The 24,699-nt window shown below is 36.9% G+C and overlaps 1 protein-coding gene across 3 annotated transcripts in view; it reads right to left on the bottom strand.

The window, feature by feature from the left end:
* Positions 1-593: 593 nt before the first annotated feature.
* The window catches only part of VAPA (VAMP associated protein A), a 34,551-nt gene continuing 10,445 nt past the window's right edge, over positions 594-24,699 (bottom strand). The window contains exons 2-7 of one of the 3 annotated variants that reach the window (XM_089517026.1): positions 21,252-21,404; positions 14,389-14,492; positions 10,653-10,733; positions 7,512-7,751; positions 4,517-4,693; positions 594-3,096 (exon numbers count right to left, since the gene is read on the bottom strand). In XM_089517026.1, coding sequence (XP_089373152.1) covers positions 2,941-3,096; positions 4,517-4,693; positions 7,512-7,751; positions 10,653-10,733; positions 14,389-14,492; positions 21,252-21,404 — 911 coding nt within the window. In that variant the 3' untranslated portion in view covers positions 594-2,940. The remainder of the gene's footprint in view (positions 3,097-4,516; positions 4,694-7,511; positions 7,752-10,652; positions 10,734-14,388; positions 14,493-21,251; positions 21,405-24,699) is intronic. The other 2 variants (XM_089517027.1, XM_089517028.1) reach the window with 2 other exon arrangements.

The raw sequence follows: 24,699 nt of genomic DNA on the forward strand, positions 1-24,699 counted from the left end.
CAAGCTATCAACAGGATTCAAGGAAACATACACAAAAACAACCCACAGCCTAGAAGGTATGTGTGCACTTATGAACATGTTGGCAGATTTAAAAGCCAATGGCCCAGTTATGATACATCTGTTGTTGAGACCAGTTATTGGTTGTGATAAGCAGCAAAACCTGAAGCTTTATGAAACTAAGGATAATACATAATTACAACCACTATCAATGCTGATTTAATAAAAGCTTCACTTGAAATATAACACTTTTACAAAGTTTCTAAATTATTTATTTTTGCCACTCAAGTAATAACTTCCGCTTATTGGATGGTATTAGGCTGTCGCCTTGTTCTAGTCCAGTGCAGAACAAAGAATGATCCACCTGGAAATTTGCATTAAATCATATTTGAAACTTCTCTTTTAAACAGATTATGCAGAGCCTGAGTCAAGTTTCCTTATCACTTTATACTAAATACAAGAAAAAATAAATAAATTTTGATCTCTGCTCATTGATCAGCAGATAAACCATTCTCTCACAAATTTCAAAGTACTTTTTCTTATTTGAAATGAGGGCAGACTCCCTCACATTTATGTACACAAGCAAGCAGGCAAGGTTCTAACCATTTCAGGAACAGATAATTTAATCCATATTACATAATTTCACTGAATACAGTTGATATCATTCAAAATCACTCCTGAGAGCAAAATAGGTTAGCGTTACATTTTATATACATTTATGAAAGATTAGAAACCAGAAGTGCATCCATATAAGCAAGAGCACTTCACTGTACACATACTGCTTATGATGTCCAAATGCACCTTGACTTATTCAGTAATATTTATGCTTGAAACATATGCCTTGCTAAATTATCTATTATCTCATAACCTAATGCTCTACTAATAATCAGACTGTAGGCTTTGGGACTTCATAATTTGCAGCAAAAGATCATGCCCACATCAGGATACTTCCCAGTATGAAGCTTCAGTCCACCTTTGATAAATTCTAAACTCAATCTGCCCTCTAAGACTAAAATGTGTAGCCACTACCACAAGCCTTTTGTATGCACTACTTTTACAGTAAACATATCTTTGAAAATTTTTCTCTTCCACACAGAAATATTAAAATGTATCTAGAAGTTATAGCCTATACATTAGTCTTTTTTCCTGTAATCTTCCAATGGTCAACTTCCTTTAAGGAATAAATGATTTCTTCTGACATACTATTTATACACCACAGTATGAAGAGTCTTATTGATTTCAGAATCGATGAAGTGAGAACCAGACTTGAGTATACTTCTTCCAGTCACCACAGTCAGAGAAGACTTGAATGCAGATACCGGAACACACAAAAAGAAAACGTCTGTATTTGCATGCTTTTAAAGTGAAACATCAAGCAGTGGTTTGTTCATCATCTTCTTTGCAAAGTGCGAGATGTTTTATAAAAGTTTATCATAGAGAACAGTGACAGTACATGATGTACATACATCTTCCATTAAAAAAGCACTATTAATCAAAGGCAACCAAAAATGATGTATATTTTTTGCTAGAACATTTCTCAGCTACGTAAGATCTAACACGCTTAGCTGCATCATATCCAAGAATATACAAAATTCTGCTTACAGTTATAAGCCTCCCAGAATGTCAGTTTAAAATAATTCCATGTGATGGATAAAGTTTCAGAATAGCTGTATTGTGCTTTCAAAATTATCTAATTAATGACATAAAAACCAGAAATGAAATAAGCCAAAGGATTAAGTGCAGAAAAGCAGTTCAGGTCCAATAAAATTACGTTCCTAGAACATGGGCAGTATACATCACTAATAGGCAACTGCGAAGAGGTTTCCTGGTCAAAGCTTTATTCTCCTCTCACAAAACTAAATGATTTAAATCTGCTCAGCCATGATCAGCCTGTGATGCTTATATGTAAAACTTATTTGCAAAAGTTGTCATTCTAGGAAATATTTGAACTAATAATATGTCTGGAGGGGTGAGAGGTGATTTAAAAAAATAAATACGAAGGACTCAAAAAAAAAAGGGAACATCACTGATGCAAAAGAAATACTTGCAAAGCTAAACAGTATTTTTAAAAAGACAAATTCAAAAGATTTGACTTTGTAATTACTCCCATGTTCCACAATAAATATTTCTGACCTTCCATTTTGCTAAAAACCAGATATCCTTGCTGCCATTAAAGAGGTGGAAAACAATGTTTCTTCTGGGACCTTACCGGTGCCAATCTAAGACACACCTAGTGAAATGAAAAATATTGATCTGTGACAAGAAACAGGTTGTATATGAAAAGATGTTAGAATGCTTTTCTAAAAAGAACAATTCACAGAAACAAGCTACCCAGCAGAAAGTCTGTTAACAGTTTTATTATTTCATATGTTAAATACCATGGGATAGGGCTGTAAAGATGAAAACCTTTTTCAACAACCGCCTCACAAGGGTAAGAAATTCTGCCATGATATTAGCAAAGTAAGGTAAAGGAGAAATTTACACACTAAGAGGAAACATTTCCCCACAAAATGCCTCATCATATTCCTGAACAAGTGGGATTAGCATTCTAGTAATCATTTTCCAAGAGGCAAGAGCAACAGATAAAATTTTAAAAGGATTATTAAAATAACATTTACAAGACTTTGAACAATTTTTAACTCTTATTAAAACCACAGAAAGAAATAACAATTCTTTATTTATGAGATTTCATAAAGGACTGAATGTGCAACTGACACCTGCTATTGATGAATTAATATACAATTTCGTCCAGCAGCCGAACAGTTTCTTTTTATTGTGTTGTCTAACCGTGCAAGATCATTAAAGGCAAAGCCTATATGATGCTGTACACAAAAATGGTCACCTGGGCCATACTACCAATGAAGTGGTAGGTAAATACTTTTTTTTTTTCTGGCCAAGAAAAAAAGGAAGCTGCATTTTGCATGCTTCTTTCTTTCTCTCTTTCTACAAGATGAATTTCCCTAAAAAGAATCCAATGAAAATGGCTGCAATTACAACAAGAAGTGAGGGAAGAGGGTTGGAGCCATTATCCCGGAAGGCCAAGCCAGATGGTCCAGGTTTATCTGAGTGTGCCACCTTTCTCAGCCTCAAACCTTCGTCCTGAAAATACATGGAATAAATTATGTCAGATATGAATTTAACCAGAATATATAAACATTTATTACAAGTGTTACTATTAGATCCTATTTGTTGATGTACCATTCAGCTTTAAAATATCAAAACATTAAAACTGTAGCATATAGGCATATTAGTAACAATGCCATTAGATATTAATTTACAGTATAGAAGAAAAATAAAAAGGATCTCCTCCCTATGTAATAACATGCTTGGTATTAGGACCCACTTTCAAGACCAGAAAACCAGAGGCCCAACATTCAAGGGGCTATTGTGATTTCCCCAGAACTTCACTACTCAATTTAGTTTCAGGATCACAAATTAAACAGACAACAGAACACAGGACCTTCTAGACTTTTGACAAGATTTTCATGGCTTTTCATGGTGCATGAAAACAAAACAAGGAAATTTCTACATTGATTTGAATTTTTAAAAATGCCAGCACGAGGGTAAAGGCCTCCATCTTACAGAGCTTCTCTTAAGGGTTGGGCAATACTTCTGAATAGAGTGGGCTGTGGAGCAGAGGACTAATGTGGAGGAGAGGACTAAGGTGGAAATGAGCAGGAAGGCACCTTCCTGCTCGTTTCCATTCCAGCTCCTTGAGCTCTGATGTTTGATGCCCTTAGGATACAGAAGATGGTCATTGCACGTGATACAGATTGGATGACTTCCTAATTCAAAGGATGACCTCCTGGTTCAAAATTAAAATCATAACTAAATGTTAAGAATCTATCAGATATTATGTAGCCCGAATAATCACAATCTGATTATCTTCTTCATTTTAACTGCCCTGGCTCAATGCTAGAAAATCCTGGGAATTATAGTTTATTGTGTAATCAGAGCTCTCTGACAGAGAATATGAAAGTCTCACAAAGCTACAGTTCCCAGAATTGCCTCACATTGAGCCAGGGCAATTAAATGGTCTCAAACTGGATTATTTCTGTAGTGTGTTTTGGACTGTTATCTTCTTTGATGACATGGTTTTGTAAATCCCAAACTACCAGCCTGGCCAACCTTTAATTGTAGCCTACTGATTTGATGTCACAGACATCCCAGACATTTAATCAACCAAGATAATACCTCCAGATTCAAAATGTCCAAAGGGAAGAAGAGAATGGAATACAAGAGCACAAGGCTCACTCGCAGTCTGGTCAAGTATGATTCTAGTAAAATTTGGAGTTTATATGGCTATTTTACAGATTGTAAAAAGAAAATGTCCTTTTGTTGTTTTACTCAATGATTACTTCATAAAGTTTGAGCGTGGGGAAAAGTAAAATTAAACGCAACATTGAAAAGAGAACTGACAAATAATTTGGCTTAAGCACTTTCTCAAACCCTTCCACAGGGAGCCATGCCACAGTTTAAATGTAATCCATTACGTATCATTTCATGAAATGAAACTTACTCTCAGATGTCTATTTTCCTCTGATAGTTTCACCACATCTGCCTGAAGTCTTTTGCATTCTTCCACGAGCTTTCTTGTTTCAGTGTCATTAAGTGAAACACTATGTGGTTTTGGCATTGGCCCATCCTGTTTAGTTGTATTCAGTATTGGGGCAGATTTACTTGCATCTATGTCATTCTGCAAATATTAAAAGAAAATGTTTGAAAATATAATTCTTTAATCAAAACTAGTACTGAGCATTTTTCAGTTTAAGTTAGTTTTCCAGATCTAATCTGAAGGAAGAAAAATTAAGCAACTATAAACATTTATTAAAGGTAGAAAGTCAGTAAAATGTATCAATCCTTTAAAATGTTAAGATTAAGAACAGAAAAATAGATTTTTGTACCAACCTTCCAACTCATTCTAAAACAGGAAAGTTTTCTAGGGAAGTAATAATTGAAGCCCTGTGCAAATACAGTTCCTGACCACCTAATTATGGCTGGGAGAGTAGGAACATGAATGTCACTGGGCTTTCATATTCTTCTCCATGAAACTATGACACAGAGCAATGGATGCAAACTACAGGAAAAGAGATTCCACCTAAACATTTGGGAGAACTTCCTGACATAAGAGATGTTTGACAGTAGAACACACTCCCTCGGAGGGTGGTTGAGTCTCCTTCTTTGGAGGTCTTTAAATAGAGGCCGGATGGTCATCTGTCGGAGATGATTTGACTTTATATTCCTGCTTGGCAGGAGGTTGGACTGGATGGCCCTCAAGGTTTCTTCCAACTCTACATTTCTATCATTACAGTCGCCCCTCCATTTGTGCAGCCTTGGAATTCGCACCCTCGCTTATGTGCAAGTGGCAAATGGAGGGGGAACATAATGGGGCACGTGTCTGCGGTGCATGCCCACGGGCGCACACCGCCATTCAAGCTTATGGGCGAGTTTCCTTTTTCGTGGGGGGTGGGTATTCTAGAACCGATCCCCCGTGAGCTAATCATGGTCTTCAGTAAAAATATAATATTATGTTATGGTTATCTTTGAAAATGGGTGGCGGATTGAGAGCACAAGATGACAGTAGAGAAAGGCTAACTTATCACCATCAGGAATTATACATCTGCATGAGGCTACTTTGCATTTTAAGGAGCAGTTACAATGTAAGGAAGTCATTTTACAATACGACTGAAAATATTTAAAGCAAGTTTCATCAGATTTTCTTACCATAAATACAGTTACAAACTTATACCAACTGTTTAGTTGAGGTATCTGAAAAATTGTTGAACTGAATGTAAAATTCAGCTTCCTAGAATTTTAAATTTCTTTTTAAATAAATTATGTAGTATAAAATATTTATTGGGTAAACATATACAGAATATCACAATGTCAAAAATACATACACTCATATGATACCAAACAACCATATCTTTAAAACAAATGTTCCCTCTTGAAATTGCCTGTCGTTCAAGCCAGTTATTTTTTATATTTGCATGTACAAGTATTACCACCCTATGTAAGATCAGTTCCCATACTGAAGGGCAAATGCAAACCATAGTTCCCTCATTTGGATTTAATCTCAACCTATGTTTTACTGAAAAATGGAAAAGCAACTAATCAAGACATACTTCATCGGTTCCTTCCAGATTCATTACCACAATTTCAAGTCATAACTTGATGTTACAATGAACATAATGGCTGAATTTGGAAAAACTGCATCTTGGCTTAATAAATCAAGATATGAGCATACCTTTTGTTTGCATAGAATATCTTTGCTCTTCCCTTCAAACAAACATAATATTAACTATAGTTTCTTGTTTCACTTGGGACTGGGAATCTGTGCTTAATTACTTCAAAACAAGCCAGGTATGAACTTTATATCAAACTTTATAGCCTCACATGTTAAACATAGGCCCGAAACAGATGGGCAAGAAAGAGCAGCATCCAGCCACTTCAAGGGCATGGCATTCAGATGATGCATTCCCCCAAAGTGGCCAGACACTGGTCCTGGGCTACCAAAGATGGCCTGAAGCCACCGGAAAAAAGAGTAGCTCATTTGGGACCACAGTAGCAGGCCGCTTTGAGCCCAGGCCACGTGGTCATTGCACCCTCAGCTCCATCAGGGCTAGGCGAAGAAAGAGAGCCCTCGCTCCATGTTAACTACCATCCTTTGGCCTGAGAGGGAGTGAACAGGCAGGCCCAGCTCCACCAGGGCTAGCCTGAAGAAGAAGAGCCCTCCGTCCAGTCCATCTGCCTTGGTCCAGGCCTCAGAGGGAGAGAATAACCATCCCCTTTCCCATCACCATTCCCTTCTCCTTTTGTGTCGTGTCTTTTTGTAAGCCTGAGGGCAGGGAACCATCTAATTAAAAATAATAATTGTAAGCCACTCTGATAGCCTTTAGGGCTGAAGGGTGGAGTATAAATACCATAAAAATTGTGGCTGGAGTGGCTAGAGGCCATTCTTTGTCACTGGTCTGCTTCACCCCATAGTTTACTGCTTCATCTAAAATAGGAAACGAGTTGAATTAAGTACTTCTGGTGCACCTCTGATACAAAGCAAGGAGTAAAGGAGCTATTTGTGCTTCCAGAAGTCTTGTTCTCATCTCAGCTTATAAAGCCAACACATTGCCTTCTAAGCTAATACAAAGACGTCTTGGGGCTTGCTTTTAGTTGGCAGAGAAGGCTTAGCCTACTGCTTGTTCTCATTAGTACTATAGTCTTAATGATCCTCTTTTCCCCTTCCAATTGAAGTCTTTCCCTCCCCTTGTTATGCCTCACTTTCAGCAACAATCTAAATTCAGCAAAACACAATGATACAACAATATAGTATTACAAAAGAAAACAAGCTTGTGATTGTAGCCATTCTGATCATCTTTGCAGTTAAGGCTTCTTCAGACCTTAATATTGTCTTCTATTTCAAAGCCTATTTTTTATGTTTTCTTAGCCAGCTAAAAATGACTGAATGAACCACTGAGGTAGTCAAAGAGTCTTGGGGCTTTCAGCTCCCTGAAACAAACCTGATGCATCCTGTGTGTGACCTCACTGCCTGGCTCCATCATGTCAATCTTCTGGCTAAAATCTGCAGATGTCTGAAGATTGTTGTTGTTGGCTGTAGTTATGTATACAGATCCTGAAGAAGGTAGAGCCTGAGATGGCAGGTGAGACATGCCCTCAGCACTCAGTAGATCTCTCATTGCAAGATTTAGGGGAGTGACTAAACCAACGGCTAAAGGATTAGGCTCTGCAAACCCACTCTGCTACTTAGAAAAACATAAATGTTATGCAGAAGCAGTCAAGCAACAGCTTACAAAGTATCAATATAAGCAAAAAGAGGATGGCTTCAAATACTTGATTTACTCACTAAGATTATGAGCCTAAACACATTTTTGTCAAGTATTCAGCTCCATTTCAGACCATGTAGCTTAAGTACGGACAAACATGTGTAAGATTGTGCTGCTTCCTGTGGACAGAACTAGACCTGCAAGCTACAACTATCTTTGCTGGGTTTGCTACCATACATCTCACTGCTAACAGGACAAACTTATCAACAAACTTTAAATGCAGTTTGTCTCATTAGCAGCTGAACATCAAAATACAAACAGAATTCATGCTAGGATCCCAGCCTTTAAAAATGCTTCTATTAAAACTTAGTTGAACTTAAAGTTCATTTTTATGATAAAACCACAACATTTCTTTGAACTAGCTTTTTCCCCCTAACATGATCATATTTAGTATTTACTGGTATATCACCTTCACCTCCCCAATGATCTATCTGGTATGGTAAATCCTGTGAAAAGCTGCAGTTGTTTCATTCTGAGTTTTCTATTCAGGCCAGTGAAGCTATCAAACTATACTGGACAGCTTGTTTAGTACTAAGAATTACACCCTGAGCCTCAGTAGCATTTGAGTTTATGTGGTATTGAGTGAATGATAACATTCCACAGCTGCAGTACTGCAGTTCTGCCGTTATTCTATCTGCTTGAGTGGCTTCTATAAATTTTGCATTTCTAGTATTTATCCACCATTCCTGTAATCACCATGATTTAAAAAAAAAAAAACCCAGAAATTTATAATATGCAGAAAATTGTGAATAAATGCAAGAAGATGTCTGATTTTGGTTTCTAATTTATTTACCAACTTCTTCTGATTACTAAGGTTCTTAGATGTAGAGTGCATGTAGATAATCTGTCAAATCACGAAAAATCTTTGAAGGTCTCCAAATTTCTTGTTAAAACAAGCTAGAAATTATGGTAGCCTGGGGATTCTGATCACTTTGTTTTGTTTCCTTTAAATTACCACAACATTCTCAAATCTTTCACATTACAATGTGTAACTTTAAAAAAATCAGTTTCTAAACTGAGTTCATCATTCCCAATATTAATATAGCCTATATTAAGATTTGATTATCCCAGTATATTGTCAAAAAAATTACTATCCTCTAATAAATTGCTGAAAATTAACTGTGTAACTTCCAGTCCAGTTATTAAGTTCACAGTAATTTAAATAAAATCTGAAACTTTGGTAAATGATGGTCAAAGTGAGTAACAGTCCAAAGAATCTTAAAATTATTTCATGCCTGTGCTTCTTGAAGTGAAGCAATACAGCATCCAATTGCAAAGCCTGGAGGTTAAAGCACTGCTTTTCCCTCTCTCTCCATTACAGATAAATTCCATGGTGTCTTGAACAGGTAGAATTAAATCTGCTAGATTATCTGTTTCCTGCATCTTTTAGTCCTACCTAGCTGGTTCCATTGAAATCAAGTTCCCTTCATTTCAACTGTTTCACTCTAGATACAATTAACATTGGATTTAGCCCAGTCTTTCTTTCCTCACAGCCCCAGGCAGGCCCACCAATACTTTGTGTGAGCATTAGCCATAGCCCCCAAACTATGGTAAACCAGGTGCAATTTTTCAAACTGCTGTACAAAAAATATTTTATTTATTGGATTTATATCCCACCTTTCTCCCAAAATGGGTGCTTTCTAGACCAGACATTAACTTTCACAATAATGCCCACAACTTGAAAGTTGAGAGAAAAGAGAAATGCATAGAATCCTGAAAAGCAAATGACTGCACAGGCAAAACAACAAAGCCAAAGATAGGCATTGCACACTGTGGTGAAAACAGCACTGTTCCAATAGTGGAAGCCACTCATATTATGCAGAACAACTGTACATTTAAAATTAGAGGACTTTTTTTTTAAAAGAGGCAAATAAACTTTAGGATTTCACAGGCTTTTCATTAAACTCTGAGGAATCTGTGATTCACAGCATGATCCTGCCAAAATATTTCTAAATAAGCCTAACATTTAGAGCAGGGGCAAGACCTGAGCAGTGCTACATCTTCACCTTCCTTGCAAATAGCAAATGTTTCTGTATCTTTATATAGTCCAGTGATTCTGGCATTTTGGACTTCAGGTCCCAGGATTCCTGGACATCAGCTATGATGGCTGGGGCTTCTGGGAGTTGGAGTCCAAAATCACCTGGAGAAGCAACGTTTTGGCGTCTCTGATATTGTCAGTGGAGTTAACGGCAAGCAACACAAAGGTAGTGCAGACTGCATAAGCAAAGGTAAATGAATTAAAATAATGGAATTAAAGCCTGCTCCTGTGCAGCTGATCCCCTTTAACATATACTTCCAATTGGATGTATGACTTTACACTCAATTATTACATATTTTCATATTCACCACTGCCCTCATTCCCAGAGCACTGCCATATGTCTGGATGCCTAATATTTTGCCAGCCTCTCTCAAGTGAGAAATTTAAATCCCAATACAAGTTATATCCTTGTGTCCTTTTGGCGTACAGCACCCTTCACAAGTGATTGGCTTACAAGCACTTTGCAAGCAAGATGCTTTTCAAGATTTGTCTCTAAGGCTACAATCTACTTTGACAAAATTATTTGGAAACATGCACTTCTACTATTACATGCCGTACATTAATCCAAAAGTGAAGATTACTAATATAGAATGCAAATGCATTTAAAGTATCAGAAAGATATAAAAGTTTGTGGTACTCCAGGACACTGGTTAAATTCTTCCACCTTTAATTTAAATTACATAAACACTCCAGATAAAAATAAAAAATCAAGAAATATTCTTAGCTTAATGGATTTGTACATAATGTCAGAGGGAGGAAGTCTTTTGCTTTTTACTTACCAGCTTATCATTTTCATTAGGCATTTCAAATACACATCTCAATTTGGAATCCATTAAATCCTCAGCTTTTGCATCCTTCCACTATAACAACAATGAAAATACATTAAAACAACTTCTTTATTCAAAATCTTCAAAACAACTTTTCACAATAATGCAAATTCAGACTTATACACACATTTTAAAGCACCAGAATGATATAGTGGGCAGGTTTTGGCCTGCTGTGGAGATAAATCTTTTGGCTTGTTAGGGCAAGGCAAAGAAAAGCTTTGTGCTCAGATATATACCTTTCTCTTTTTTTATCATGCGATTATAACAATCTTCCTGGTTTATGTAAAAATACACTCCTAAAATAAAAAGGATGACATCAATAATAAGCCAACATGCACCCCTAATTAGCCAATATACATGTACTGGAACAACTCCATTATCTTTTAGCTTAACTATCAATACAGAGTTGACCAAAAGAGATGACAGAACTGAGATGGGGGGGATACTGTGCTCCATGGATTGTTGCATTCTAAGCAGCCCTACAGATCTTATCAGAAGAACATAAAAGATCCATGCAAGAAGAAAGGGGTCCCTGCAACAAAACGATGCAATGTGAATTGCTTCTGTCCAAGGTTCCAGTTTCTCAATTAAGTTTACATTCTCCCTGGTTTTCCATTCCCATCCCACCTTCACCCTGCTCCAGCAACCAATCAGTAATCTGCATCTAAAGAAGAATCTCTGTCCTCAGGTTACCGCTTTGATTTCTCTCCTTCATTTGAGAGTTTTGGTGGGAAGGGACAGGACATCTCTCGTTTCTCCACTGATGTCTATGAGCAGGTCTCTCCAGGAATTAATTCATGAGGACATTTAAAAATAGCTTTTACAGTGTGGATTAGGTAATTGTATTATATGTATTATGTATTATATTAAATTATTTTTGTAGAACATACACCATAGGCAGGTTTGTCTATTTTAATTGACTGTATGTACAGCACTGTGTAAATTTATAGCTATATAAATAAAGCTAATAATAATAATAATAATAATAATAGCCTTTCTAGACATTCTACCTATTTAGATTCTATATTGTGTAGCTATGAATTTCTGTTTCTCCCTCTCCATCAACTCCATTCTATCACCTCTCTGACCCAATTCAGTTGTCCTCTCTGCCCTTCTCAGCCACCATTCCATTCCATTCAATATTTATGGAATGGTTCGGAGGATTCTTCCACAGTTCAGGATTTTCTCATTAACAATTTGTAAACCTTACTTATTTATGGGACCGTTTTGGCTTTAGTTCCATAAGCTCCAGAAGATTTTATTAAGAATTAAAGATAATGAAAACAGACCAGTATCAGAATACATGCAGCAAAATTCAAGGTCATGCTTCAATGGATACCACTTCCTTGACTTAGCCTAACAAACTTACTTCATTAATGAAAATTCCTCAAAAAATAGAGCTTGGAATATGAGGTTTTGGAAATTAATTTGATAGTGTTAAATGTGAGAATGTGGAAAGTAATTAAAAATATAAAACACTAAAAGTTAGAATTATTTGATCTATTGAGCTATTGTTAATTGGCTCATTGATCAAGATGCCAGTGCTGGGCAGACCATGGAATTTACGAAAGAATGAAGGTTTTCAACTTTGAACCTGACAAGCACATTTTCTTAATGTTTCTTTTAAAAGGGCTCTTTTGGCTTTTTTAGAATTGCCTTCCTCCAACAAGTTATTTAATCCCACATGAACTACAAATCTGTAACAGGATTCTTCCCTGGGAACAGAGGGAGTCCAAAAGATCTGGTAACTGTTTTGTCACTCACCTGCATAACTTTTTCTTTCCATTCCCACCAATATGTACATTTCACTTACTCTTGTTTGTTAAAGGTTAATAAGGAATGATTTATTTTAATTAGAGGGCACTTGCTCAAATGCAAGTAAAGCAAAGGCCTGGCAGAATTCATTATCCGAAATTTTTGAGAGCATATATAGAATGTTTTTTTTTCTGCACAACTGAATCCCTACTTTCTTTGTGTCTCCTCACTCCCAATCAAGAAATGCAGTCTGCAAAACTCAATGGTAGAGCATAGATTTTACATACAGAGGCCAAGGATTCTGTATGCAATCTGTGGCATTTGCAATATTAATGCAATCTGCACCTTTATTATATAATTAAATGAGGGTGGGTAAGAAGGAGTAGGAAGAAGAAGTAGGCAAAAAAGCAGAATGTGAAAGGTGAGGTGCAAGAAAAGGAGAAGCCAAGACAGAAACCAATGGTAGATTGATTTAAATAAATCTTTTCGATTAGTCTCAAAACACACAGGACAAAAGGAGCGACTTCTAGCCGCTTTGGGGGCGTAACGTTTAGACGATGTATGCCCCACAGTGGCCGGAAGCTGCTCTGATGCCGCTTTCCAGTCCAAAGGACTGGCTGAAAAAAGAGCTGTTTTAATTTGGCTCCTGTGCTGCGTAGTTGGGACCTATGGTGGCAGCCTGCTTTGAGAGCTGGCCGTTCAGTTACCACAGTCCCAGCCCGATCACGGCTAGCCATCTGTCTCGTCCCTAAATTATCTATGAGCATAGCACTGTGTGATTAAAATACTAATGAACTGTGAAAGGATTCACTGCAGCACACCCCAAATGTTATATAATATTTGTATGTCATGCCATGGTATGTAATAGACACCACTCCAGAACCTAATCAATAGAGGATACATTTACCGAAGAGAATCACAATGTACTGTCACCTTCCAGAAAAACTCCAAAAATCTTCCTTTCATACAGAACCAATCTATACAGGGGATATTTTGAAAGGGCCCTAGCCATCTGTCAAGCAAACAAATTATTCCCTCCCACCCCAGTCCAAGACTCACTTTTTCTCTTATTTTCCATCCCCATCCCATGCTTCTTCACCAAACTTAGTTCTTGTGTACCACTATCTAAGCTGGACTCCAAAAAGTTGTCCCTTTCCCTCTTCCCTGTTTTCCCAAAGAAATTACACAAGTTAGCCTGTCTAACAACATAGCCATGTGCCACATATCCTCCAATTCTAATATTTCTCCTCCTGACAGACCTTCCTGACAGAGGTAAAGGGATCCACCATAACAAATTTTAATGACTCAATTCACTAATTAATGACTTTATTCACTAATGACTTTATTCACTAAGCATATTTTAAACTCCAGTGTTACTTAGGGAATCTAGAAAGTTATATGAAATCAAGAGAACAAAATGTACTGAATCAATAACTTAGTTGTTGTTGTGAGCCTTCAAGCTGTTTCCAACTTACAGCACCCTAAGGTGAACCTATCATGGGGTTTTCTGGCTTTGAGAATGTGTGACTTGTCCAGTGAGTTTCCATGGCCAAACAGGGAATTTGGCCCTAATCTCCAGAACTGCAGTCCGTCATTTAAACCACTACACTAGCATCATAGAACCCCCTAAGAATGGTATCATCTTAGACAGCATGACTGAGTGAAGGCTGCTTTTCTTTCAAAATAAAATAAAATGTTTGATTAAATAAGTGCGAAAGCTGGGCACTTAATTTGTATTTACATTGTGAAAATTCTCTGACAGTAAATGACTTCATTCCCAATCCACTTCTACCAGAAATCAGAGGAAACTGGATAATCTCTGAGAACCAGGAGACATAAGATAGGACTAAGAAGGCTTGTTCCAAAAAACTAAAGACAGAATCTAATTTGTTACCCTATTAAAAACTGAAATGAAAGACATCTGTTTACTTACCACAGCCTCCATATCTGTAATGTTTGGTGGTGCAAAGATTGTCTGTACCATAAACTTGTGTTTACTTTTCTCATTAGGATCATAGTCAAAAGGTTGTAACATCACTGCATAACAGATAAAGTATGAATTACACAGAAGTACATAACCTTTTTCCTGTGAATGTTCAAGCATATTTAAAACTTAGAGCAGAAGGACTGTGTAGCAGCTCAGATAGTCACAGGTATGTTTTAACAAAATTTAATTAAAATACTGTAGGATCATACATCAAATTCTACCCTGTACTACAAATGTGTCTTTTCTAAGTATCCTTAAGCCGCATTATTATGAAACAGTCTTACAAATTAGTTCCAAGTTTTCTTGCAAAATCAAATTTGATGTTTCCACATAACAATCTAAGCTCTATAATTTGACACCAGTAGTTAATTAAATTGGTACAGATGAAAACTTAATACATCTGAAAATGATGACCATAATTTATTACAAGATTAATGCCTGTAAAGAAAAAAAAAAGAGATCCCCAACCTTTCTTCTCAGACAAAAAAGAGGAGCAGATAACTTTGACAGGAATCCTAGATGTGATTTTGTTCAAATGGTTACAATCATCAATCAGCCGGAGGTGATTTAAGAGAATTCCTCTTGCTTAAATATTTTTGTATTGTATAAATGAGCTTTAAAATAGTACTCCTTGGACTTAAACAGACCACTGAAGAATTCCAAAAGTGAAATGTTGTGTTTGTGTTTTTCCTAACAAGGACAACAAAATAAAGATCAGCCCACTCAAAAGTAGTGCAGTTTGTTCCGCATTTCTGTCAATTAGAACAGAATGGTAAAAAAGTAGCTGTTGTGCTGTTGTTTTAAAAGGAGAAGAGCATTTATTTTTAATAAGTATTCTATAAAATAGAGAACTACATACTAAAGCTCTTCCTATAGTTGATTTTATATGTTCCTTTTTTATACATTATAAAGAAACTAAGCACTTTCTTAGCAGTTTTTAAAATGTCAGCACCAGAACAGAACCTATATTTTTTCCTCTAGATTACGAGATTATGAGAGTTTTAGCTGATCACCTTTACACAACATTAGTTACCCTTAGAATCAAGGCACTGTCCAAAAATTGGGGCATCATGATGTAGGATAACCCTGTCTATAATATTAACTGTTTATATAGGCTTTCATATATTCAAAGCTCTACACAAACTTGTACCTAATGCCTAAAACAATCCATTAAGACAGCCGATTTTCTGTTCACAAAATATACTATACACACACACACACTTATGTATATATTTATTAAATAGTTGTAAATGCTTATAGGATTTACAGTTGCAACATTAACAGCCAATTTGTTGTACTAGTTAAAATGTTTGAATAGGTCTAAGAAACTCAAGTTCAAATTCCTAAAAATTTGTTCATTTCAATTGTGAAAGCTTGGTGTCAGCCAGGGTACATATATTCAGTGCACAAGTAAATTATTTTTACAACTATAGTATTAAATAAAAAGACCAAAATTCACAAAGATATTACGTTCCAAATCACTTAGTACTTTTATATGAAATTCTAGCTAATGCAGCCAAATTTAAATCCATCTTTTCTATCACCTCCTCCTCCAACATCCACCAAAGTCTACTCAAGGAAGGTGCCATACAAATAGATAATGTAAACTCATAAACAAGCATAACAATAAAAATCGTCTGTTGAAACATCTTAACAGAGACCTGTTACAAGGCCTTCCCATCAATCCTTTGAGGCCACCTTTTTCCCTCAGAAACATCCGAAGACTCCTCATGAATGACACTGGCCCAACATCCACTCTTAATATACCTTTCTTAAATGTTTAAGGGTTAGGGTCCTCAGCGTCCTTCTCCTATAAACCTTAAATCAATGGTAGCGTTTCCTGTGTTTTTCTTGATATGAATTCACTTAGCCTGAAGCTTGTCTTCAACCAAACAAACTCAAATTTACAACCATGTAATAAGAATATTACATGGGATGTGGTGGCTTAGTGATTAAGACACCAATTCTGACGATCGGAAGATCAGAAGGCTGGCAGTTCGAGGCCCGAGTGCCACATGATAGGTTGAGCTCCTATCACTAATCCCACCTTCTGCCAACCTAGCAGTTCAAAAGCATACAAATGCAAGTACAGGCAGCCCTTCTCTTATGCGGGGGATCCGTTCCGGACACACACACCCGGCATAAAAAAACGCGTAAGCTTGAGCCACATTGGAAGTAATGGGACATGTGTTTGTTGCACGCGCACCGCAACCACACACCCCATTATTTCTTCCAGGAAACGCAAGGCTTATTTCCAACGTGGCTTCCCGCATATAATGCAGGCCCACTGTAGATAAATAGGTATCACTTCAGTGGGAAGGTAACAGCGTTTGATGAAGTCATGCTGGCCACATGACCACCAGTCCAGTCCTCAGGTAACACTGGCTCTTTGGCTTAGTAACGGAGATGAGCACCACCCCCTATAGTCAGTTACAACTAGATATTCATGTCAAGGGACTACCTTTACCTTTACCTAATAAGAACATAACTTATTTAGTATAGTTTCATAGATGGTATGTTACAATAGTGACAATAAACCATCAGTTGCAAATACAGTTGGACCTCCACATTTGTAGCTTTGACTTTAGCGGATCTGATTATTTGTGATTTGGATTAATATGTTCTCTCTAGGAATCTCTCAGTTCTCCAGGGCAACTCTGACAGAAGTTGGCCATAGAGGTGTGCTGGAGAAATGAAATGTTCCTAGAGAAAACACTTCTTTAGGCATTTGTAGGTCCTTCAGCATGATTCTATGATCAACTTCTGGCAGCTGTGGACCACAGAGTTGCAGTGGAAGAGCTGGAGATTCCTAGAGAGGTGTTCCCTTACATAAAAAGTACACTATTTTTTTTATTCACAGTTTTTCCAGATTCACGAGAGTCCTTCACCCCTAACCCCAGCAAATATAGAGGGACCACTGTACTTTCTATTCAGTTTCTTTTTACTCTTACCCTTAATTCTTCAAAATCAAACTGTTCCCTTCCACTTCTAAACTTCTGCCTATTAACTCTTTATTCCTTTAACAGAACTCTGAATTCCACCAAGCAACTCTACACTGAAACCTCAACTAAACCTCATCTGCCCTCATCTCACTCTGCTCACTGCACTGACTGTCACTTTACACAACAAATTGCCTGATTGACAGTCTCCTCCCCTTCAGAGCCACTCTTGCCATAGCAGCCACTCCCCTACAGCCAGCCTGGACCAGCCTGTTGGGAAATCAAGTCTGCCTCATCACAAGGCCAAACCAAGAAAATGGTCCCTGGAGTAGGCATCTTCACTGCTGAAATGTAGGAAGAAGAGCTAGGTGCAACTCTTCCAACAAGCTCACCAAAACTCAGGTCTCTTCCCATGACCACTTTCCAGAATCCAGTCAGAAAAGGAACATAAAAGTGAGCCTCCATATCAAAACAGAAGGTTCTCATATAGGTTCAGATTATATAAAATATTAAAGGTCAAAACAATCACTATAAATTTAGATCATAGTGTGTATCTAGTACAGTTAAAAAGGAAATGGAGTACAGGTTGAGTTTCCCTTACCTGGAATTGCAAAATCCAAAATATTCCAAAAACCAAAACTTTTTTCATGGCAGCTGAGATAGTAATATTTTTGCCTTCTGATGGTTCAGTCTACACAAACTTTGTTTCATGCACAAAATTATTAAAAACAATCATATAAAATTATCTTCTGGCTAAGTGTGTAAGGTGTACATGAAATATAAATGAATTTTGTGTTTAGATCTGGGTCCCATCTCCAAGATATCTCATTATGTACATAAATGCAAATATACATATTCCAAAATCAAAAGCATTTCTGGTCTCAAATATTTCAGATAAGGGAGACCCACTGCCGATCAGTGCTCTAGTGGCCTCCACATTTAGGATAAAATTAACTTTTCAGAACATATCTGAGGGGGAAATTTCCATATCTGAGGGAAGTGCCACATTATACTGTAATAAGCCAATCTAGAAATGACTAGAACATGAATGACTAAGATTAGGCCTGGGTTTACTAGGTACAACACAGTGTGTTCACTACTGTCAGACATACTTTATTACCACCAAACAAGAGCAATAAATGTTCCAGACACTGAACATTTGCAACTTCCCTAACAGATCTGTTACACATGCAAACAAACAAACAAACATTCCATTCTTGTTCCTTATCATAGTTACTACTAACACTTACAAGACTGCTAAAAGGAAAAACCATTCATATAATCACAAATAAAAATAACATAATACTGACTGCCGTTTGCAACATAGAACACAGAGCTCTGTACCATAAAACATTTCTGATTACTGGGATCATGCCTCTGCTAAATAGAACAGATGCCTCATACCCAATGTCATGCTTTATCATCTCAGAAAGCAACAAGCTATATATGCACTTAAAATTATACATATGTATATACACCCAGTACATATACATATACGTAATCATACCATCTTCATTAAGCTCTGAATGCACCCTTGGAGATAATACAAAATTCTTGCAGCAAAGCATTAATACAGCTACATCTTTACCATTGAGTATGTTTCTCCAAGCCAAAGAAGAAGAAAACATGAGTGAAACTACCCCTTATGGTTTAGCAAGGAACACACAGGGTGGAACGTAAAGCCAAATCTCTGAAGATTACAAACTATGAAGCAACAACCTTAACATAATATGCTAATAAGTTAAACCCATTGTTAACACTACTAAATGTAGAGACCCATGGAAATTAATGGGAATTAGGTTTAGCTGTGATTTAAAAATCCCATTCACTTCAGTGGGTCTGTTCTAAGTAGGAACACCAAGATGGACTAAAAGCTATCAGGAACATCATTCTAGATGGGAACCTATCTGACCTAGCCACTCAGGTCTGCCAGTTTGTTCTCACACACAATTACTTCACCTTTGATAACAACATATACCTTCAAGTTAATGGCACTGCCATGGGCACATGCATGGCACCACAATATGCCAATATCTTCAAGGAATACTTCCTTAACACCTGCACCAAGAAACCACTCTTCTACCTGAGGTACACTGATCTTCATAATTTGTACTCATGGAGAAGACTCACTCAAGACATTCCACCAGAGTTTCAACAACTTACACCACCTGGAATTATCTACCGAACAAGTCCACTTTCTGGATACCACAGTACAGCTACAAAATAGATAAGCACCACACTATATCACAAACCCACAGACCGCTATACGTACTTACATGCCTCCAGCTTCCACTCTTAACACACCACTAGATTCATAGTCTACAGTCAAACCCTCCAATACAATCACATCAGCACAGACCAACAAGACAGGGATGCCAAACTCAAGGAATTACAACAAGCATTCTTCAAACTACAGCACCCACCACACGAAGTGAAAAAACAAATAAACAAAGCAAGACGTGTACCCAGAACTGATCTATTACAGAACAAAATGAAGAGGGAAAATGACACTAGTGATCACATACAGCTCCCAACTGGGACCACTCAGCCAAATAATCAATGAACTACAACCTATTCTGGGCAATAATGCCACTCTTTCAAGGGCCCTTGGTGGCAGACCTTTACTCACTTAAGGACAGCCTCTAAACCTCAAACAGGTACTACGCCTTGCCACAAACCAAGATGCCAACTCTGCCCACACATTTATCCAGGATATGTCATCACGAGACGTAATGGTATCACCCACAATATTAGGGGGCCTTCCTGTGCTTATCCTCCAATGTGATCTATGCTATACTGTGTCAGCAATGCCCTTCAGCTCTCTGCATTGGGCAAACAGGCCAGTCCCTGCACCAAAGGATAAAATGGACATAAATCTGATATCAGGAATGGGAATACACAAAAACCGGTGGCAGAACATTTCAATCTCCCTGGACATTCTCAGACCTCAGAACAGTGGTCATTGAACGAAAGAACTACAAATATAGATTAGAAAGGGAACCAGTAGAACTGGAATTCATCCACAAACTATAGTCCCTCAGCAATGATAACGGTTTCCTGACATACTACACACACTTCAACACGATCTGACCCCATCCTCATGAGGTGCCCTACATTCATCTATTCCCCTCACCATAGGCTAGTCCCATTGCAAAACTGGATCTGGCAGTTCATCTCCATGCACAAAGACCTATGTTTCCCATGTCTTTGTGCACTAAAGGCCATAGTTAAAATTGGACCTGCAACTTCATTTCCATACACAAAGTATTTGTAATTTGAAATGACATCCTCACATGCCAATGGCATATATATGTCTGTACCTGCCTTCCACTCCACCAAATGCATCTGAGGAAGTAGACTGAAGTTCACAAAAGTTCATGCTGCCAATTTCTTTCTTTCAGTTAGTCTCAAAAGTGCTACAAGATCTCTCTACATATTGATTCTACAGACTAACATGGCCATCTCTTTGAATTCTAAGTAGGAATAATCTTGGATGTAACTCTTTCCAAAATTTGTAAACTGGAAAAATTTTATTCTTGTGGAAAAAAAACATGTTGTTGATATTTTTAATAGAGTAATCCTTATGAGACAACTAAAGTGGAAAAATTCTGTATCAGATCAACCACCAAATGCAAAGCTGGTGATGTTATGAGAACATGCACAGTAGAATAAAGATAACACAGTAAGTGAAATATAAGGAAGACATTTTTGATCCCATTGCATTTGAAGGATAGTATGTTAAATAAACTAAATTAAGTTGAAAGTAACTTTTCATTATGAACTTTCTCTGCAAAATGTTGTGGATGAACAATGAACAGTGAAAACCAACAACCAATAATCAAAAGCAATCAAACTACTTAACATTTTTACCTGATACAGTTACAGAAGATCCTGGGTCAATAATTCCACTATTTGGCCTCACACAGTATCGACGAGGTGCCGTGGTCTTCACTTTAAAACATACTTTTCTGTCTGATGGGTTTCGTAGTTTAAGATTTGTAGTGACTACATCTGTGAAAGGACCTGAAAATGTTCAAAATTTATTTTTAAGAATCAGTTTATTTTGGGATGGTGTCTTCAAAAACAGACTTGACAAGTAAAATAGCAACAATACATCAATATACCATTTTTAGAAGGCAGAGAAGAGTGACCAGACACTTCATTCCATGCATTCGATGACGTAGACTTATGTCTACAAATACCTATGCTACCAACTTTTTTCTCTCAGTTAATGTTAAATGGTTCTACAAGATTCATTTGCATACTCAGCCTCCCACGCATTCAATAGCCGTCCCCCACTGTTCTGAAAGGTAATCCAATAGAAACATGAGGAAATGGAGATTTGATTGTGTGAGCAATCTCCTACACACATACAACTATTGGCTCTGACACCATGTACGTGCTGTACTTATTATTATTATTATTATTATTATTATTTTATCTTATATCCCGCCTTTCTCCCAATATAGGGACTCAAGGCAGCGAACAGCAGATTTAAAACAATACAATTTAAAAACAGTACACCATTAAAATACATAAATATAACATTTAAAAACAATTAAACCATTTTAAAAGTTAAAACAGTTATTAATTAAAAGAGAATATGTCATAAATTATAACATATTTTATTTATAGATTATAGTAAAGACTTAGATTGTATAGCTCAAGAAAAACTATGGATAGTTCTTAAAGAAATATGTGTGTCACAACATTTGATACATAACCTGTATGCAAGACAAAAGGCTACTGCTAGGACAGCATATGACAAAATGTAATGGTTTACAATTGGCAAGGGGGTCAAGCAGGGCTGCATTTTATCATCTTATGTGTTTAACTTGTATGCTGTACATACCATACATAAATCAGGTTTAGACTTGGAGGGGAAGTGTGAAAATTGGAGAAAGGAACATCAACAACTTAAGATATGTAAATGACACCATACTATTAGCAGAAAAGAAAAATAATGACCACAGATTATTTACAGTACATAACTTTAAAATAGACGATGAAGACATTGAAATAACTCAAGATTTTCTATACCTTGGTCCAGTCATTAATCAGAACAAAGACTGTAGTCAATGAATCAAAAGAAGGACTTGGAAGGGCAGCTATGAAGGAGCAAGACAAGATCCTCAAGTGTAAAGATGTATCATTGAATACTAAAATCAGGCTTCACCGTGCCATCATATTTCCCATTTCTATGTATCATTGTGAAAGTTGGACAATGAAGAAAGCTGATAGGAAGAAAATCCACTCATTTGAAATGTGGTGGTGGTGAAGAGTTCTATGAAGACAAATAAATGGATCCTACAGCAAATTAAACCTGAATTCTCCCTAGAAGCCAAGATGACTAAACCAAGACTGTCATAGTTTTGATATATCATGAAAAGACATGACTCACTAGAAAATACAATGCTTGGTAAGGTAAAAGTCCTCAAGAAAAGAGGAAGAATGCAATCCATATGGATAGATTCAATTAAGGAAGCCACAGTCTTGAATATGCAAGTCCTGAGCAGAGTTATTGATAATAGCGTGACACGGAGGTCTCTCATTCATAGGGGTGACATAAGTCAAAGTCAACTTGACAGCAGTTAACAACAACCAGGAACTAAAATTCATTTAAATGGCACTGTTACCACTTGAAGTATACAAGGTACTCAAAATTGTGAGGGTGAAGAAATATTTTATTTCTGCACAGAAGTAAAAAAAATACTGCTATTTAATTCCTGGGTAGATAAGTAAGTGAATTTTAATGAAATTGGTGCAGAAACAATACAATTAAGTATATCAATCTAATACCTAGACCGATAAAATTGGTTAATATGGTCAAAATTTAACATTCTTTTTAAAACACGGTTAAAAAAAGAATGAACAGAACTTTTATGACTATTGTAAGACATAAAAATGTTAATCAAAGCCTATTACATCTACAGCATGATTATTCACATTTAACACCATGATCCTTGAGTATATACCAGATCTTAGGGCTCATTTCAACCAAAATAAATAAAAATAAAGTAAGTAAGAAAAGAGAAAGAAGGATGTTCCTTACTCAGAGACAGCATATGTTTGGTTACCAAATTTCTGAAGAAAAATAAATAGGAACTTGCAACTTTTCTTTACCAACCAGAAGAAAGCACAGTGCATCTCTATAGTAAACACAACTAAGAGATATTCTCAGCATCCCCAAAAACAACATGCAGGAAAACTAGATACCTCAGAATCAAGATTGACAATGTAGCTCAAAAGTAGTAATAAATTTCTATCTTGCTATCTTGTCAGAACAAAATTGACCCAAAGCAATTAATAAAAATACGGAAAACATTTTTTTAAAGGGGGGGGGGGGGGAGGTCTTGAAAAGAGTTTGCATCCAATCTTGTACTGGAACTTATACAAACAGAAGAGTACTTTTGGAATAAATGAAATTAAAAAAACAAAAATAAAACATTAATTAGAAAGAGCCAGGGTGAAACAAAACAATTCTATGAAACAGATCAACAGCGTCATGGGGAAAAAATCTTTCAGCAGCAAAACTTCCCAATGCTGGATGTTTCACTGGTCACCCCAAAAAGAAACAAAGTATCATATAAATGTCCAATCCTACCTCATTTCAGAGGGTAGCTACTGTATATCAGTAAAATTCCATAAGGATAATAATTCCCTTTCCTTCGGTGTAACTACCACCAATGTCAAAACATTAATAAGATAACTTGAAAAAACTATTTGGGCATGCCTGGGTCAGTTTGGACATACAGTGGGCCCTCCCCTTATGTAGGGATCCATTCCAGGTCCCCTCCGTGTAAGGGGAAATCCACACGTGCTGGAGCCCCATTACAAGTAATGGGGCTCACACCCGCAGCGCACACCCCATTACTTCTTCCAGGGTGCATGAGGGGCTTTTCCAGCGTGGCTTTCAGTGTATGCTAAAAGCCATGTATGCCATGCCCACGTAAAGCGCAAACGTATTGTAATTCCAAACCATATTCTTGTACAAATAACCACTAGTAAGTCTCCGGTTCTTGTTCAAAAAGAAACAACAGACACTAGACCTTCTGACAAAACCTGCATCAGGTTTGTCACTGGTTTATTTCCACTAACGACATAACTATAAAATAATAAGTTTATTATAAATCAAGAGCTTCTCACGTTTAGTGATCCTTTACAGCACCTATGATTTTCTGTTTACAGATCCCAAGGACCACCTCAATCACACTAATTAATTCTTAATAGCATATAAAATAATGACTCCCCAGCATTGGCTGCAGAGAATCTTCCCTCTTTTGGTATTGTACAGGTCCCCAAAGCACAGTAACCCCGC

This window comes from Sceloporus occidentalis, unplaced genomic scaffold, assembly GCF_023333645.1.
Source record: "Sceloporus occidentalis isolate IW3139 unplaced genomic scaffold, rSceOcc1.0.p SCAF_3, whole genome shotgun sequence".
NCBI classification, from domain to species: Eukaryota; Metazoa; Chordata; class Lepidosauria; order Squamata; family Phrynosomatidae; genus Sceloporus; species Sceloporus occidentalis.